Consider the following 19,197-nt stretch of genomic DNA (forward strand, 5'->3'; position numbering starts at 1 on the left):
AACGAAACACTGTAAAACCACAGAACATACACTGATACAAAAAAGGAAAAATACATAACCGGATATTTCGTTTTTAGTTCTGACCAAGGTTCTGACAGACAAGCGATGTCGAATGTTAATTATCAAATCGTTTTAAAATTGTATAAAAGCCGATTTTATCAATACTACTGTTATTGACATTAATAAAAAATTCAGAACTGAATTGAAATTTCAATATTCGGTATTTAAATTCGTGTTCCAGGTACATTCTTCAAAGAGTAAGCCGTAGCGATTCTGCCAATTAATTAATTATGAAAAGAGTCAAAGGCTTTTTTAATTATGAAAAGAGTCAAAGGGTATATGTATTGGCATTATTTGTTACTTGCAAAATGAAAATTTATTGTAATGAAAGCTATTAATACCAGTTTATATGCTGTACTTTTTTTAAGACCAAACGATTAGAAAAACTTCCTCTATTCCTCTAAGATGAAGCTTTGACAATTATTCCAAAAAAACCTGTTAATTAAACGTCCATAGATAAACAGTATATAAGGAAATCTATCCCAATAAATTAAAATAAATTATTCCCATGTTATTTTCAGTTTAAAACAAACATAGTTTTTAATAAAGTTCAACATTGTTTGATATCAACATTCTAACATTATTCTGCAAAAGCTTTATAAATATTTTTATTTTAAACCGCAGTAAGTGAACTGTATCCCCAATTAAGTATTTTAATTTCATAGCATGCAAATTATTTATTCTGCAGGTGTTATGATACTTCTTAATTGTACCTTTATAAATTAAAAAAAAAACAAGCTTCTAATATCCGTTATAGTATCTTATACATGCGAGCAATACCTACTGTATTTTGCCAGCGCTGTTTGTTCAAAATACATTGTGTTAATGATTGATAAAATTTACATTATCAAGTTTCCTATGTTGAATCTTGTTGACCTTAGTAACGGAATGCTTACTTAACCTCAATAATATGTTTTGCGGGGTTGAAAATACCTATTTCAACACAGAAATTCCGCTATTTCAACCGACATTTCGCTATATTATAATAATCAAAGTAATTTTAAAATATATGAACTAATTATTACAAGTAGGTACCTACGTAAATCTTTCATCTTAAAAACCTATATATTTCGGAGTAACAAAATCTAAAAGTTTCCAAATCGTCGCGTTTAATTTTTACGTGTAATCTTGCTTAGAAAAGTTACATATCTTACCAGCATAGGAAAACAGTGGATGGTCAGCAGAATGATTGTGATATTTGCTCCACATGCACAGAGTAAATTCCTTAAGGTCGGGGAGCTTTGTATCGTATTCCAGATATTGGTAGAACAACTCCTGGTTCATGGACACTTTGTAAACGCTGCAAGAGTCCGTTTCTGTTACTGGCACTGGTTTGAAGAGCCCACTGTATTTGCTAGAGTCGTAGGGAGATGACTGGTATGATGGTCTGTTGAGGATTCTTAGCTGGGAACTGAAACAATTTTTTTTTCTTATAATTTTTTTTGGTAATATTTTTTATAGGCCCATAGAGTAAATCGCCAAGCAAAATTTCTTGTCGGCATCGTGGAATCACCTAATAATAAGTTGTGCCGACCAATAATTCCAAATAAATTATACAACTAATAGTCACTTCGATCCAATAATAAAAAGAAACAAAATTTATGCATGTGGCAAGTACACTCATTCCATTTTGTGTGGCATAACCTTTTATTGCTCACAAACTTATATAACGTAACTTTTTTACTTCGGCAAACACTTAATACAAATATGTGTACTACCTTTGTTTGTTGAAATTTTTGTGAGGGTCTTTATATTAATTCTCATAGAAAACCTAATTAGAAAAAAAACAAAATTGTCTCATTAGAAAAACTTGTTTACATTGTATGTATATATGTCTATATTGTACATATATAGGTATGTCACGTGCCTATGAACCGCATCAGTTACACGGTATATCACAGTCTCCTGTGATTGACTTATGGATACATCACGTTCATACACAGATACCGCTTGAGCCCGAATATCGATTAATACAGCTACTGTTGCACGTTAATTGGTCAGTTTCAATTTGTAACTTCATACCTTGTAATGCCTACAACACACATTATTCCTGGAAGCCCGATATCCAACGCTAATATATATCGAAGTAGATACGGGCCAATGATTGGTATTAATGACCAAAAGATAAAGGACAGTTAAAGACGATATCTCGCACGTGTACGTAGCTTCAATATCAGCATATAAATCAAAGAAATCGGTTCCTTCGTAACGACAATTATACTAGAGTAGATAATTTTTGAAACAAAAAAAAATCGCAGTCGGATGAAACCCATTAGAAAAGGAGGGGAATATGATAAAAATGTAAGGAAAAATAAATTACGGTCAATCCGAGTTCGGGAAGCGGGAGGGGGGAGCTTTTAAGAGAAAAAAATGGTTTCTCTCGATTTCCGACAAAACTACAAGTCCTATAGAAAAAAATTCAATGGCAAAGTTGTATGTAATTAAAAGTTCTACAACTTTTGTATTCACAATTTTTTCACATAACCTCAAAATTTAGGTGAAAAATTCAAAAAACCAAGTTTTTGGTCTTTTATTTTTATCTACTTCAAAATTTATTTTTTTTCTACGAAATTTGGTGGAAACTTACTTTATTATGTCCCAAATACACTGTAATTTATTTGATTGAAAATATTTATTTTTTCGCCTTATTTTGAATTAATACCAAAAAAACAACCTAATTTTCAATCGAAAAGTCACCCGTCAAAATATCAGCTTTTTTCAAAAACTTGGAGAGCCTTTTATTTATTGAAATCTCTACTTTCATATGGTGTAAAAAAAATAAACACCACCATAGTAAATGTTCTCAGGAAATGCATACAAACAGTCTGAAAATTAGCTTTTACTAAATCAGGCACACTTCTCGAACTACCTGAAATGTTTTTATCGACATCATTTTGCTTTTGAATATGCTGTAAAATATTAAACTTAGAACAGATAATTATTTTTCTTTTGAAATATTACCGAAAAGCCGATACAAGAGAAGATATAGAGTTCAAGAAGTGTGCCTGATTTAGTAAAATCTCATTATCACACTGTTTGTATGCATTTCCTGAGAACATTTACTATAGTGGTGTTTATTTTTTTTTACACCATATGAAAGTAGAGATTTCAATGAATAAAAGGCTCTCCAAGTTTTTGAAAAAAGCTGATATTTTGACGGGTGACTTTTCGATTGAAAATTAGGTTGTTTTTTTGGTATTAATTCAAAATAAGGCGAAAAAATAAATATTTTCAATCAAATAAATTACAGTGTATTTGGGACATAATAAAGTAAGTTTCCACCAAATTTCGTAGAAAAAAAATAAATTTTGAAGTAGATAGAAATAAAAGACCAAAAACTTGGTTTTATGAATTTTTCACCTAAATTTTTAGGTTATGTGAAAAAATTGTGAATACAAAAGTTGTAGAACTTTTAATTACCTACAACTTTGCCATTGAACTTTTTTCTATAGGACTTGTAGTTTTGTCGGAAATCAGGAGAAACCATTTTTTTCTCTTAAAAGCTCCCCCCTCCCACTTCCCGAACTCGGATTGACCGTAATTTATTTTTCCTTTTATTTTCATCATATTCCCCTCCTTTTCTAATGGGTTTCATCCGACTGCGATTTTTTTTATCTTTTCATTATTTTCAAAGGCTTCTACCCCAGTCTAAATATTCTATACTGATCATAAAATGATACTATTAAGTAATATGTTAGTTAAAGCCTCATTATAAAACACTGCTCAATACCTCTAAAAGTTAATGACAAGCTTTTTTGCTCAATTACCTTGAATCAATGGATGGATCAGACTGGGGACTGTAGCTGGGGTAGGCTGCCGTCTTGTGCACAATAGGAAGCCAGTCCTGTTCACTGCACCAGGCCGCACCCACGAGATAGCATAGTATAATAATCCGCATTTTCTGGAAAAAATACGAAACACGTGTAACAAGCAATTTTCAATATTGCATCCATATCGTAATCTTCTTATGCTAGAACAGCTAATCTGCTTTTTATCTTAACAGAGGTATCTATTGGTATTAATACATTTAATGCATTGTCATTCGCTAAAAGGATATGAACAAATCCAGATTTAGACTTCCGTGGAATAGAGACAACGAGCGAAGAATTTAATTGATTAGTTTTACACGTGTATCAATTTATGTTATGCTCAATGAAAATGTTTTAGATTTTTAGGAAAATATAATTTTAGAACAGATATTATTAAATTTTTATTATTATTATTAACGTGTTACTAGGTTGGATGTGACTATGGTATTACTCAATTTATAAACAAACTTTATCGTTTTTATGTAAGTGTACTTCAACAAATAAAATAAAATCGATGCGAATTATTAATGGATGAAATTAAATTAGTTTACTGGAATTCGTGCCTGTTGAATATTTAATATTTTTCACTGATCAAATATCTCTTTATGAAAACAATTTTATGTCAATAGATTTTTTATCGTAACTTTGAATATAATAAAATTAAAATAAAAGTATGTCGACCAATACGTTATTTATGTGATTTGTATATGTTTTGATTCGAAAAAATGCAATAGCTAATAACGAAACGTGGAAAATGTCTTTAGAAAATAGATGCGTCTCTTTTATGTTGTATGATCCAGCTACCACGCTTTTAAGTTTTAAGTTTTAACCGAATCCAGAAATTCCGTAACGAAAAAAACCTCACGCTCCCCTCTCCGACGGGCGCGGAAGTGTGGCTTGAAGGCATGCTATGCAATAGCTTTACCGCGGCAGTCCCCGAGTGCCACACGTCTTTTTTTATACTTAACTGTAACATATCAACGAAGATTATCATTATGGATCGTATTAGTAATAAGAATATAGGATATTATTTATCCTTGAAGATATACAAACATTATAATACTTCAATATTCTAATAACATATTTTCCTTTATTTATTTACCTAATGTTAAGTGTTATTAATGTTAATTAATATAGGTTTACCAAATTCCTAATTAGGCATAGGTGATGGGTGAAATCTGATTCTCGGAACAATATCAATCGCTTCTACAACACCGTTGTTTGGTTTTCTTTCTAACTGTATTTATTATACTGTACATATGTGAGGTTTCAAATTGCAATATTGTATTCTATCGATTTTGTATAATTGTTCGAAAGCGGGGAGGAAATTATTATTAATTACTTCCATGAAGCTTTGGGATGGGGGAGGGAGTATGTGAATTCGATAATAACAACGTCATCACAATCAAATGTAATTGTAATATAGTTATACAATCGGCTTTGCTTTCCTTCAAAAAGTCTCTCCTAGTATCTAAACACTTAAACAGATAAAGTGCTTGCTTGTCTTATCTCCTTCAATAGAAATTAACAAATTGAGTTGCTTTTATCGATTCCCAATGATACGCTCTTGCCATTTAAAACCGGTTTGTTAAGATATGAATCACGGTGTTGAACTTATTTTGCAATAGTACCGATGCTGACGAAACGATTTACATTTGACTACATTAGTAGGCTTGATAGTAGTTGAGTCTTGAACCACTTCACGATTAATCTTACCTACTACTAGATTAGCCACTAACTTACGCCCGTCCTCGTTAACATACGAGTCCGTAACACTGTAACTTGTAACTTACTGTATAGTTCCAAACAGAATTTAGAAAATTTGATAAATCCCATTTCACATATCAAATGCAACTATAACTTTGTTGTGAAGGAGTGGAACATATTATGTAATGTAGATGAATTTTATGCTCAGTTCACAAAATTTAAATACTAACAAGATAAAGTGAAATCATTCATAAAATTGCTCGTAATGCAATAGAAAATCTGCGTGTTCTAAAAATAATTACATCATCGATCTCTTTAAATGTAGGTACTCATAAACAAGTATATTTAGGTAAGTTTGTTATGTATCTGTCAACTGTGGTTTGTTGCACAATCATGATGACAAATTGACGTAATTGCACCTTCGATTTACCGAACTGTTATAATCTTAATTATAAGTTTATTGCATTGGTTCATATGTTATAATGTTGCCTCAAAATATACCGGTTTCTTGAACTAAAAAACCACGCAACTGTACCACTAACTATGTGCTAGTAGGTTAAAATGTAAACTCATGTCAAATAAAATATAAATTTACCGTACCATTGTATATTACCAATAAGTGTATACATTTTGTGACATACGAATATAGTATATGTAGTGCCTGGAGCATTAAAAACCGTATAACCTCGGATTAGAGTTATAGTGAATGAATTAATATGATCGATGTGGGATATTGTTTTTTAAACTATAAATTGCAATGTTTACCCAAATTCTTTTTGTGCTCTCCATTGTTTCGTTGTTTAAAAAAAATGTTATGAAAAATTAATGTTTGACCATGTATATTTTCACTTTAAACAGTATTTCTTTTTTTTTTATTCGAGTAGACATATAGGAATATTTTTCAAAGACACCTGTGTATAAAAATAGCAGTAGGGATCTCGAACAGATAGAAAAACGTGGAGGGGAGAGCGGAGCCACAACTGCTATGTACCTACAATGGAATTTCTCGGCCGGTTTAATTATAAATTAAACGTACTCTATTGAGTACATTTAAAAAATAAGGTATCTAATTAAGTAATTACGACTAATGAAAAGAAAAAAATGATTAGTACCAAATCTGTTTATTTAAATATATTACAATTACCTACATTGTTGCTTACATCAAATATTTAGGTGAAATGATAATATAATCGAGAAAGCGTTCTATTAGTCGTTTTTTAATAGTTTTTTCTACCGGGATATGCTCTGTAGTGATGACGTTTTTCAACTTTTGCATGGTAAATTTTATTGGCAATCATCATTCATGAAAGCATCCAAAATGAAAAAATGGACCCATTCCCCCCCTCCCCCCACTCCGGGGCTCCTCCTAGTGTCCCGGGGTTTTAGTATGTTTATTACCTAGGGACTCTTGACATGTTTCCGAAGAAACATCTTACGTTACAAACTCACGCACTCTAGATCCCCCTTGGAGGGACTCATTCAATGGACTATTTGTATTGTGAAATGAATTAATTTCATATAGTGTATTGAAGATTTACAGATATATCACTAATAAAGTTCATATAACGTTGAAGCTTATAGCAACGTAGAAACGTTAAGCTTATTACATGTGACAATTAACGGCAATTCCATGAAACGGTTACAGGATATATTACGTGAAATATTATGTTCCTGGAAAAGTGTAGCTAGCCGTTTTTATTGATCATTTTAAACGTAATTGAAAAAATATATTAAATTATATTAATTCCATTTCGTGGTAATGTTGGTTTTCTTGTCTTTGCATTTTTTAAATATTGACTCTCATGAGAGAAATCTAACGTGGTTGGACATAGCTAGTCATTTGGCTTAATGCACATGCTACTACGATTTTGTTTCTAGGTGAAACAGGAAACTACAAATCTTTGTTCCTACCTAATTTGGTATGAATGATTAAAATTCGTTTAAAATTAATAAGCATAGAGGAACAAAGGAATAGTTTTGGGACAACCTTTAATGTTATCTCCAATATTTATAAACTTTTATTCTAAAAATAAAAATTGTAGGTTACCGTTTTAGTTCTAGGATTATTTTCAATTCATCGAAACGAATTTCTAGCAAACATCTAAGCTTTTATTTTTGAAACAAGTGTTATTCTGAGAATGATTCTTATTAAAGTGGTTATTTATAAAACTTTTATGTGTGAGCCAATTATTTTTGATATGAGATAAAAGTTAAAAAAAAAAACGCAAATAAAATATATGTAATCCGCTTTGAACCATAGCTGCAAACCGAGAAGTGATACTCTCTGCATACTAACTAGTAATTGAGCATGTTTTTTATATTGAAGTAAATTAATAACAATTTTAAAGGGCTTATAGATCACAAGCTAAAATAGATTTTTATCACGGAAACCATACTTTCACGACCAAGAATCGGTGATTTCTTTGCACGGAATTCCGGTTGATCCAGCGAGTATTGTCCTCTATAAAGTAAGACGTCACGCTTTCTAACTAGCTCTGATAAATTATTTTCAAAGATATTTGCATAGAAATTATGAAAAACCGAACAAGATATATTTACTAATAATTTCGACTCATATTTACGCAGCATAAAATTTGAAAGCTCGTAAAACAGACATAACAAAGGTCAACTAGGATTATACTTTCAACTATTTGACTAATATGCGTACTGAAACGGGGAATCTCTGTTAATTTATTCGGCTTAATTATTATCGAGTATTAATTCGATTAACAGCAATTTGAAATTTATTCGTAGTCTGATATTGCTCAAATGAAGAATGCTTTACAAATGTTACAAAATGCACATACAATAACATTTACAAATAATTACTTCAATAAATACCAATTTATTTGTATTTGAGTTTAGCGTTGAAATTTGAGTGAATACAAATTAAATAGAAATGTAGGTTTTTCTTTGAACATCATTTAATATTATAAGTAAATGATTTACGGTAAATGCGATTTAACTATGTGCACAGTAAAAGGTTACTGGAAAACTAAATGAGATTCTCTCTAATTTTTCTTTGTCACTAACTTTGTCGTTAAATTTCTTCGAATAGATGCAGGCATTCATTAAAGGCTCGTTCTATGAAACATAAGGTGTCGGATTTTGTGAGTATGGAATTCATATTATGAATCCCACATTAACATGTATATACATATATTGTATTCCAAATACGTTGATCAAAGCTATTCAATACAGAGGGTTACATGATATAGAATATCCACCCCTGCATAATAGACTATGCCTTTGCCAATAGCTTTTGCATAATGAAGATACAAATCTATTGACCAACAGTTACAATAGCCACCGGTATACCTCGAGGTATTGACGATTTGTAATAATCCTTATAATAACCTCATAAGCTGATTGTCGCTGTAAGTAAACTTTTTAAATCGGGAAATACATTTTAATGCATTCACGCTTCACATATAAGAAACTAGTTCAACCGCAACGCAATAAGTTGATTGTTTAGTTTGTTGCAAACTGAATGATATATGACTTTAAAGTCGTCACATTTACCTCACATAACAGTATCAGATTATCTCAATTCTGATATTTAATGCGTATCGTCTAAAGGCTATTATTATTCTGAGAATGATTCGAAAGTGTTAGTTATGCGGTATGCAGTCATTAAGTGAAAGTGTTTAGATAATTGTTATAAGTTCACACCTGTTAATTCTTAATACAATGTAATTTTGATACTTAATTAGTGCTTAATTACAGCCTGAACGATGTTTGCTCGTATTACGTAAATCAAATAAAACAGGAAATCCATTAGAGAAATACATTTTTAAAACTAAAATAGAATAAAAATGATTGAGTTGAGTTAATTGAAGAAACGGTTGAAGAGAAAATAATAATGATGTCTCGCACGTCGTAATATCTTTCTATTCGAAGCAAATGGCAAATAAATATATCAATACCGTTGCATTGAAACCGAATTCAAAAGCTATAATTAACGTGTCTTGTAACTGGTGACGCGGACGTTAACATCAGGTAACACTTTGCTCAGAGAAAGTGTTCACACGACAGGAGGATTTCGCGCAAATGTTTATTTGAACAAGTATGCATAATATATTCATGTACATAATAAGCTGAATTAACGTTCGATTGTTTTATTTACGATAGCGCGTTTATTTACTAAAGTTTCCATTGTGCATATACATATATACATTACTAATTATTAATTATATCATTTCCCAGATCTCAACTAATTTGCCAATTAGTTTGTTCGTCACACCAAAAATGTAAATAGCAAATACCCTCAATTATCAGAGGATATTTCAGTTCGTCGAAACTGAATTGTTCAGCACGTGCCACCGCCCGTCCAAAGGCTGGAATTGCGTATTATATCACTGAATGCTCTAACTGCAACTATTGCTGACAAGTTAGGCCAAAACATTTGGAAATGTTACTAAATGGTATTAAATTCGGAGTAATATATTTATAGCTATTTGTTTCGGAATCCTTGTTGGTTTTAATAGCGAAAGATTTAATGTACCTACTTAATAATGAAAATTTGCTATTAACAGTGAATAAAACGTTTTATTAATATCGGAATACGTTTTATTGTACAAGAAAATAATTGAACACTCTTAAGTTCTTTTTAATCATCGCGCACGCAGTCTCAATATCCGGAAACGTTACGTAAAGTAAGACGGCAGTTAGAATAATTTCACTCGATTACGACTAGGTACATCCCGCATACGATAGTTTTTTTTTTCTTTTTGTGTATGGAACATTCCATGAACACATTGTTTTATTTAATAAACGGAATTGCGTGAAATTTAAATTTTTTATTCATTAAAAATAATATTTTTTAATTACTGAAAATTATGCTAGCGTTGCGTTTCACTTTTATTCGACCGAAAAATAATGCAAGTTTGCGTTAGTTTTAATGATAATTGACTAACAATTTCGTCAATTAAAAGTATATTATTTAAGTGGCGTCCCAAATAAAAAAAATATACATTCAGTTAATAAATTATAGCACTTAATTGATTAAATCACTCTTCGTAATGTTACGTAGCGAAGTGGTGATAAAAAAATGATACACTTTAAGTGTCACGCATCAAGTCATAACTAGGCCCATATTTACATATCACTGTCCAATACGATGATAGAGTGAAAGTGTGTATACAAATATATTTATTTTTATTGTATTAATTATTTATTTAACACTTGTATTATACATATATTTTTATAAAATGGAAAAGAAAATATCGATTCTCATACAGCTTTTTATGTATAATGCGACGGCCTTATCACTTCAGAGTGATCTCTACCAGGCGACTCCTTAGGCAAAGGATAAGACGTGTTAGCTGTATAAAGGGAGGCATCAAAATCATTCATATTCATCATAAAGTACTCTTAAATTATTTTTATTTATACAAAGTTCTGTAAATAATGGTTCGAGCCTAAAAGTATCGCATAACAAGATTAACAATCAACAAATGTATTTACTTTTACAAAGTGCTTTTAACTACACAAAGCTTTTATATCAATATCCATCCCGTCCATTCTCGATTAAAAAGTATTGAAACTAAACTCGCAACTAGATTTCGTTCTCGATGTTGTCTATTGATCTAATTCTAGAAACTAAAAAATAAAAAAAAATTATTGAAATGCATTGGCATTTAAATATAATTAAATAATCTCAATTAAAAACGAGATATTTTAATTAATACAGTTTTTAGAGGTCTAAATACATTAGATGATGTTAATTTATCACAAAGAACTTAAAAAGTTGCACAATACTCAAAGATCGGATGAGGAAAACTTATTGTAATCAACCAATACAGTAAAGTAAACGTATAGGTAAAGCAAAGAGGAACTTAAAGTGTTAAAGTATATTTTATTTTTGTTATTAATCCACACTTCCGATGAAAACAATACAAACATGGCATTGTTATTTACCTACCTATATAATAAAATATATCGAAACCTACAACATAATGGTTATTATTTTCAGCTACACGGATATGTTATTATTTAATTTAAATGTAAACTTTGGTAGGAGGCTTTATCAGAACCGAATCGATTTTTGCGTGGGTTTTATTGCATCCATTTTGTGAACTCTATGTGTATCGTATGATGTGTGAATTCTAACAAAATATATAATATCTACTTGTCGTTTGATAATTAAATCTTAACAAATTTGCACTTTTATTCGGCAGTGGCAGAGCCTAGAAAATGTGCGACATACCTACCCCTAAATTACTTTTTTTATCTACCTTTTTATTACCTACCGGATAATACTGAAATTAACACGGCTAATATTTTATACTAATTATGAAACTTTTTTTTAATAGTAGTTAATACCGCAGATTACTAATAGTTAATTCGTAAGTAATACTGGCTTACATTAGCCACAGTCGCAATAGGAGATTAGACTCTTTGATTATAAAATCCGCAATACAAAAGAATATTAAATCAATCTGAATTCAGATATGGATGAAGTCTTAGAGAAATCAATATCCTATAATCCAAATGTACCTACGAGTATCTACACTATCTATGTATTTTAATATTATGTTGAAAAAGTATACTAATATTCTTAAAGATATTGATTTTTCATACGACTACTACTATTTTGGCTTGAAATAAGGCATATTCTTTATTATTAAAATTACCTAAGCTGTGAAACCTATCAAACTACTTTGTTATAAATTTTATCTTTATATATAAAGGTGCTTCTATAGAATTAATTCGTGTCAAAATTGTGAAATACGGAAGTTAGTTCACGGTCAGTGTGGATTTGGTTCGTTAGGAATTGAATCGAACGATTGCTTTTGAATAGTTTTTCAGCTATAAACCCCTGCTAAGAAGGTCATGTGACAATTTTCTTAGATCCCTATTTATATCTTGATCACATTCATTAACTGCACTTTTTGTGATCGTTTTTTTACATACCGCTTATTTTAAATACAAGACCATTTTATGTAAACCATGTACTTGTTATTTGGAAATGGATAATAAATTAAATAATTCAATTTTAAATAAATTCATGGAATATACAAATATAGTCGCGGATTTCATTGTAACTCGCGACATAATTAATTAGGACACATTATTGTGATGTGCTAGCGCTATACATCCACATTAAATTATAACATTTTCTGATAATAATAAAATCGTAAAGGAAAAAAGGTCAAATTGTAAAGGATGGTTTCCATATTGAGTATTAATTTTACAATAAAATCTTTTGTTTGTTGGGTCAAAGTGCGAAATCCATGTCCTTCACAATAATACCATCGCTTTTCCGTAGTAATGGAATTGAAGAAAGCACAGATACAATAACATACTTAAATTGCGTTAAATATCACAATTGAATAATTATAGATAACGGCTTAAAAGTTTATTAATGCTAGAATACTTACTTACGTAAATCAAAATGTCAGAGGTATACAGATATTAAGGAAAACTATTTTTTTTTAATCTTTATATAAGTAATTGTTTTGTCAACCATTGACCGTGTTTAATCTCCGTAGAAACGGATAACATAATAATTGACTGCTAATTAATTAACTGCTAACACATAATTATTTTTATTGTTATGGTATTCGTCAGCGGCATATTACAAACATTTTGAGGAGAGAATATTTACGTATGACATAAATAATAATGTTATTGTATTCATAATGAAATGAAAAGCTAGGATTAGGCGCATGTCCAGTGTCCACGCTCTTTCGCTATGAAATCTGCAGACTTGCAATGCTTTTAAACTTTTTTATTCACATCAGAGAGCCGAAGCTCTTACACATTTCATAGAAATATCAATTTTCAGCGCATCCAGCCCTCTTAGAATAAGTTGTTTATTTATTTAAAAAAAGAGATGCACTTGACAGCTGGACGTAAAATGTAGATACTATAATAGAAATTGAAACGGACTTCCTGGAAAATTGGTAGAATGGTTTTCCACTCACTATAAAATGATCTCTCTGTGAAAAATACATTGTTATCGTGTGGAGTTCTGAGTAAAACCCGCCATTCGGATAATGCTTGTTGAAACTGATATATAGCGTTAACGATTTGAACAAAATAATATTGTTTCATAATAATTGAATTATTGAAAATAAGTTTGCGCTTTCAATTAAATACCTATGTAAAATTTTCGTATTATTTTCATGTAAAAAATAGAAAAACACAAAAATACAAGTCTGTTATAACGAATTTCATTAACATCAGTATTATTTTGATTTGTATCATCGTGGTGGATCAGTATTTCATTAGAGTTTCGTCGAAATATGTCAATAGGGTACAAGCTTACGAGTCTCATTCACTATTATTGAATGAAAATGTCCTGTTTTAGGGTCACGGTGTGGTCACGGTGTGTCGTTGACATGACTAACCTTTCTCAGTGTCAATGCCAACAAAACTTTGTAAGTTTTAATGTAGCTTTTATTATAAGTTTGATCACTTTGAACCTTGTTTGAACGGTACCGTCGGATTTTCACAAATGAAAATGAGCAGTTATCATGAATTAAATTAATGATGTTTTATTATTGTTTTTGGTGACGTTAGATTTTAGGTCACTGTAACAAAAACTCACAAAAAAACTGAATTTTTTATTTATCATAAAAATCTTCTAAATTAATCTAAATTTTTGCATAGATTTAATTTTATGTATCGATTAAGATAAAACAATATCGATAAAATAGCTGTATTTTATTAAGACCCAAATGATATGCAGCAAAGATCTGGGTTGAATGACTTCCAAAAATTTTAAAAACAAGTTTTTTCAATGTTATTGAATAAATTTTAATAATAATACTACTTTATTTTAGGATTATTATGATTAACAGGTTTATCTTAATTTTGCAATAGTAGGTTGATGTGTTAATGATAGTTGTGTTCATAAATATTTACACTTAATTCGATTTAAAATATTATGTACATATTATTAAAATTAGTTAGGCATTATTTTAAAAATTTTTGATGAAATAATTTGAAAACAAACCAAAAAAAGTAATAAAAATGAAAACACGATGCAGCCTAAATTTTAATATACGTGACACTGCATATATAAAATTAACATAATTATAGGCGTAAAACGATGTCCATCGACGATTAGCACAAGTAACCGAACTATAAAATTCGAATCGATACTTTTATGAATATGTATGACATGGAAAATCGCATCGCTCTCAAACTGTCGCTTGGCATATAGAAAATAACCGTCAAATGGTATTACGAAAAGGAATATAGCGAAAACACTTACGATTTTTGCACGATAGTGACGCGGGCGCACATTCACTAAGCAATACAACACTGAGCAGATTTGTCGCCACCTGGCCACCAGACCACCCCACTCGACCGATATGCGTCTTATGACACGAATGTGCTATTTTGTAATCGCGTTACGATAGATGCCTCCGAACAATATGTTTTGCCCAACTTCAGTTTATCTTAATATGCCCATCCTGCGTTGTGCACGCGCACTCTCTGAATTTCATAAGAAATACGTTTATGCATACGATTAGCTCGTAAACCATCTTAATCTACGCGCGGTATGTACAAAAGAATGTGAGTACAATTTTGGATACTTAAAGCATTATGGTAACAAATATCGAGTGCATATTAGCAGCATATTAGGTACCTAGACATTCAGTCTACATTACGTCTACGTCATCTAGTTTTACGTTTTATTTAGAAAAGTGTTAAGGATAACAGAGAATTTTATTTAATGTATAATTTACACCTAATTATACTTAAACGTAAAATATTTTTTAAATAAGTAATTGATCCCATATAAACTATGTAAATTAATTATCTATTCAGAAAACTCGCTATGCAATAAATTGATTCTTAGTAAATAGCATCAATCAAATACGAAGAAAGCTTAATGAAGTAACTTACTTATTCCTCATCGAGAGCATTTCATATTAAAATCTATATTTTAATATAATATTCCTTCATAACTAGTCTATAGAAAAATCTTCAAGGAGCTTATATGCGTCAACAAATTTTTTAATATAAAATATGTTCCATTTTTACATTAGAGTCCCAAACGAAGCCTGTAAAGAAGCTACTACTTTGCGAAGTTTTACTAAAAACGAGTTATAAAATATAATTTATTGCTGTAGAGACTGCATTTCCTTGCAAGCAATCAATTTTCGCAATTAAATTTAAATTGTTTACAAATTTTGTAACGTGGGTTGTACAATTATAAGTATAGTTAATTAATCGGATTATGAGGGTACGAACTGCGAATACCGAATAAATAATTTCAATACTTACTATAAGACTACAATTAGGTGAAATATCGTAATATAAAGTGTCAATATACTGTGTTGCTTGATGTAATAAATTCAAAAATTATGTATAAAAATCGTGTTATGAAAATATATTCCAATTAAAACACATCTCATATACCTACGTGAAGTGAAGAGGTTGGGATTACACGTGCCACTTAAACCCACAATACTTACATCCTTCTTTCAACCCACCATCATGCTTTGGATTTTGACAAAAAAAGTATCGTGGCATTGGAAATGTGTATTGATCATTTATTTCTGTTACAATAGGTAAGGTTACAATATTTTATAAATTGGAAACTGTTATGTACATCCACGTGTATTCCGCGATGCTCAATATGTATAATTATGTAGGCTAATGTGTAGGTATATTTATTTGATCACGTTTACATAAACAAGCTTTTCTATGTTTTCGTATTTTATGTAGTTTCATTTTAAATATTTACCTTTAAAAAAATATTCCAAATATGTTATAAATGATTTAATATTTGCGATATTTGCATACAGTTTTTCAACATTGCTATATAGTTTCAAATTAAATGATTAGACAAAATTAATATGTAAATTACATCACCTTACCTCATTAATATAATAATATATCAGTGAAGAATAAGATATATATTAAAATATCCTGGAATTATTATGTACCTAATCATATTATCACAATAATATATGAAAAAATATGAATTTATTTTACTGTACGCTCTCAACTTTCTTCATTTTCTTTTGAACAATTGTGTCCATTTTAAAACATCGTTTTCTCTTCACTATCACGTAGTTATTCACATAGAATGCGATTAGAATAGACATTAGCTTATATGTTTATATTTGCTGATGTTCTCGTAATAAATATTTTGTAGAGCTGAATGGGATGTAGGTACCACCCTTCCTTCCGCAGGCGATTTGGTTGAAATAATAGCATTTAATTTCTTCCGCTAGAGGGAGTGCCGGGGGTAAAAAAACTGATCGATAGCCGAAATCAATAAACGAATTAAATTATTGTTGATAAGACTTACTTAAACATTTTTTTTAAATTTTAACTAGCTTATTCGAGCTTTCGATGATTAGCACTAAACCTTATAAAGTATAGTTTTAAAGATAAAACATTTGTTACTTTTAAATCAGTTAAAAATGGGGTTAAATATAAGACCAATAACAATTGCAGTATAACTATAGAGAAAAAGTTGAAATACATTCACTTGAAATTATTCCACGAATGTTGTAATTGCCGCTCTGTTAGAATATCGATTCAACATTCATTGCTTATAGGAATATCTTGTACTACTTTCGACAATACACCGTAAATATATACGTTATCATTATTGCAGCTTTAATTCAATAAATATATTTTACTAGCGGTCCGCCCCGGCTTCGCCCGTCGTACATGTTTATGTTTTCTTTACATAAGAACCATCCTCGTACTTTAAGGAATATTATAAAAAAAGAATTATCGAAATCGGTCCACCCGTTCACGCGTGATGCCGTGACCAAGGGTTTCATTTTTATATATAATATAGATTAATTAGTAATACCTGCTATTCTGAAATAAAATGAATAGTGACGTATTACTACGTCATACAAACCAATTAATTATCAATGCAGTATCGTGTTTTATTATTTTAATTCAAAAATACGTAGCAGGAAGATTGTGAACTAGACAAGGCGGATGAACATACCTATTATTGTAACGGATGTGCGATAGTTGCGTTCTATTATTTTTTATAGGTATTTACATAACTATACTTCGTATATATAATACCCTAGTACTTGGTGTGAAACTTACATGTCCTCTATGTTATCGCTAACTAAATTCTAATTAGCACGTTCTAATTGTAAAGATTGTAAAGATCGTGGTTCCTAAATTGTAACAGAAATGTTATTTATTATATTCATACAGTTTATTTGTTACCCGTGTAGTCTTGAAGATTTCTTGAAACCGAAGACTAAGACCTAGGTAGGTACTTTTATAGGGAACAAAGTCCCGTTTCAATAATTTATTCAATAGATAAATCTGAGAAATATTTTCCGTTACAGTACTTTATGTAAAATGCAATGACAGTTTTCTTGGTAAACTTTGTTAGGACTACCGTGAATCTCGATTTATTCCTTTTCAACGAGCAATGGACGAGCTAAATCAAATAAAAATATTATTCAATGGATACTTTAAACAATTTTTCTTATCATTGAGATCATATTTTTGCGAACTACTATAACATTTATGTCATAAAGTTGGTTCTAGAAACAATAATAATATGTTATTCAATACGAAGATTATAGGTACTTTAGCCGTAAATTTTTCAACTACATATACATAAACAATGTATATAAGACATAATATGACATCACTTTTAGGGTTTTATAAAGGCAATTCGAGTTTATATTACTACTTAAAACAAGGATATATCCAAACGAGCGTTACAATCGATGACATAAGATGTTGTGATAAAACAGATACCCTATTTTGCAAGTAGGTATAAAGACTCAATCAGAAATTATGTAATCTTTCGTATCATAATGATGAAATAGCCATTATTAATCTCACTTGGTGTTCATTAAGAAAAAAAAATAAATGTAATATCGCTCTCTCTATGTTACATTGTTAATTTTATTTCACTTTCTAATTCCAAAATTAAAATGTTGTATTTAAAAATATTTTAATTAAATAAATGCAATTTTTATCATAACTTTATGACGAAAGTAAATGAACAAGAATAAGAAGAAACGGAACGAAACGGTTTAGTTGAAGAAACGGAAGAAATTTAGGTAGGACTACCTACCTACTTACAATAATTTTTATTCAAATTATGCACCTGTTTATTTGTACTCCATATTCTTGGTTTCTTGGTTCTATATATAGCACCTATTCAGACAACACTACCTACATTAACAATGGTTTATTCACAGTTCGGTGTGCATATGCAAATGTTGCATCTGTTTATTGAAATGATTTTATTGAATTAATACCGCCAATCAGCCCCAAAATATCAGACCCAAATTGGGAATTTAGGAGATGAAATAGTGACAAATGAAGTAAGTACGTGACGCCGCGGACGCGTAGGACGGACCCGTTCAATATTATGATAATTATTGTATCCCGATCCGTGGTTTTGTAGAGCGCAGATTACATGGCCATTGTTTAGAAGTCAAACAGAGAATGCAATATCAGTAACAGACTTTTATCGAACATCGGAGAAATTAATTTAAAATGTGTCCTGGCTGCATATCGCTTACATTGTGGTTAATCAGAAAAGCTTATAACGTATAATAATTATGGTGTGTGTGAATAAATTTGATGTAAAATAAACGGTAATTATACCTAATGGTTCTTAGGAAAAACTGTCGCGTTTCTAAAGCATCGTGGT

The 19,197-nt window shown here is 30.3% G+C and overlaps 2 protein-coding genes across 11 annotated transcripts in view; one reads left to right on the forward strand and one right to left on the reverse strand.

Moving 5' to 3' along the window:
- Nucleotides 1–14,938, reverse strand: part of b6 (pentraxin-related protein b6) — a 36,265-nt gene extending 21,327 nt beyond the window's left edge. The window contains exons 1-3 of the mRNA XM_089697747.1: nt 14,800–14,938; nt 3,828–3,961; nt 1,215–1,471 (exon numbers count right to left, since the gene is read on the reverse strand). Coding sequence (XP_089553873.1) covers nt 1,215–1,471; nt 3,828–3,958 — 388 coding nt within the window. The 5' untranslated portion in view covers nt 3,959–3,961; nt 14,800–14,938. The remainder of the gene's footprint in view (nt 1–1,214; nt 1,472–3,827; nt 3,962–14,799) is intronic.
- LOC149491284 (coiled-coil domain-containing protein AGAP005037) overlaps nt 1–19,197 on the forward strand; it is a 181,497-nt gene that overhangs the window by 139,501 nt on the left and 22,799 nt on the right. The window lies entirely within an intron of this gene.

Source organism: Colias philodice, chromosome 1 (genome assembly GCF_061535455.1).
Source record: "Colias philodice isolate Cphi_HAF_F1 chromosome 1, ilColPhil1 Martin Lab GWU primary, whole genome shotgun sequence".
In the NCBI taxonomy this organism is placed as follows: domain Eukaryota; kingdom Metazoa; phylum Arthropoda; class Insecta; order Lepidoptera; family Pieridae; genus Colias; species Colias philodice.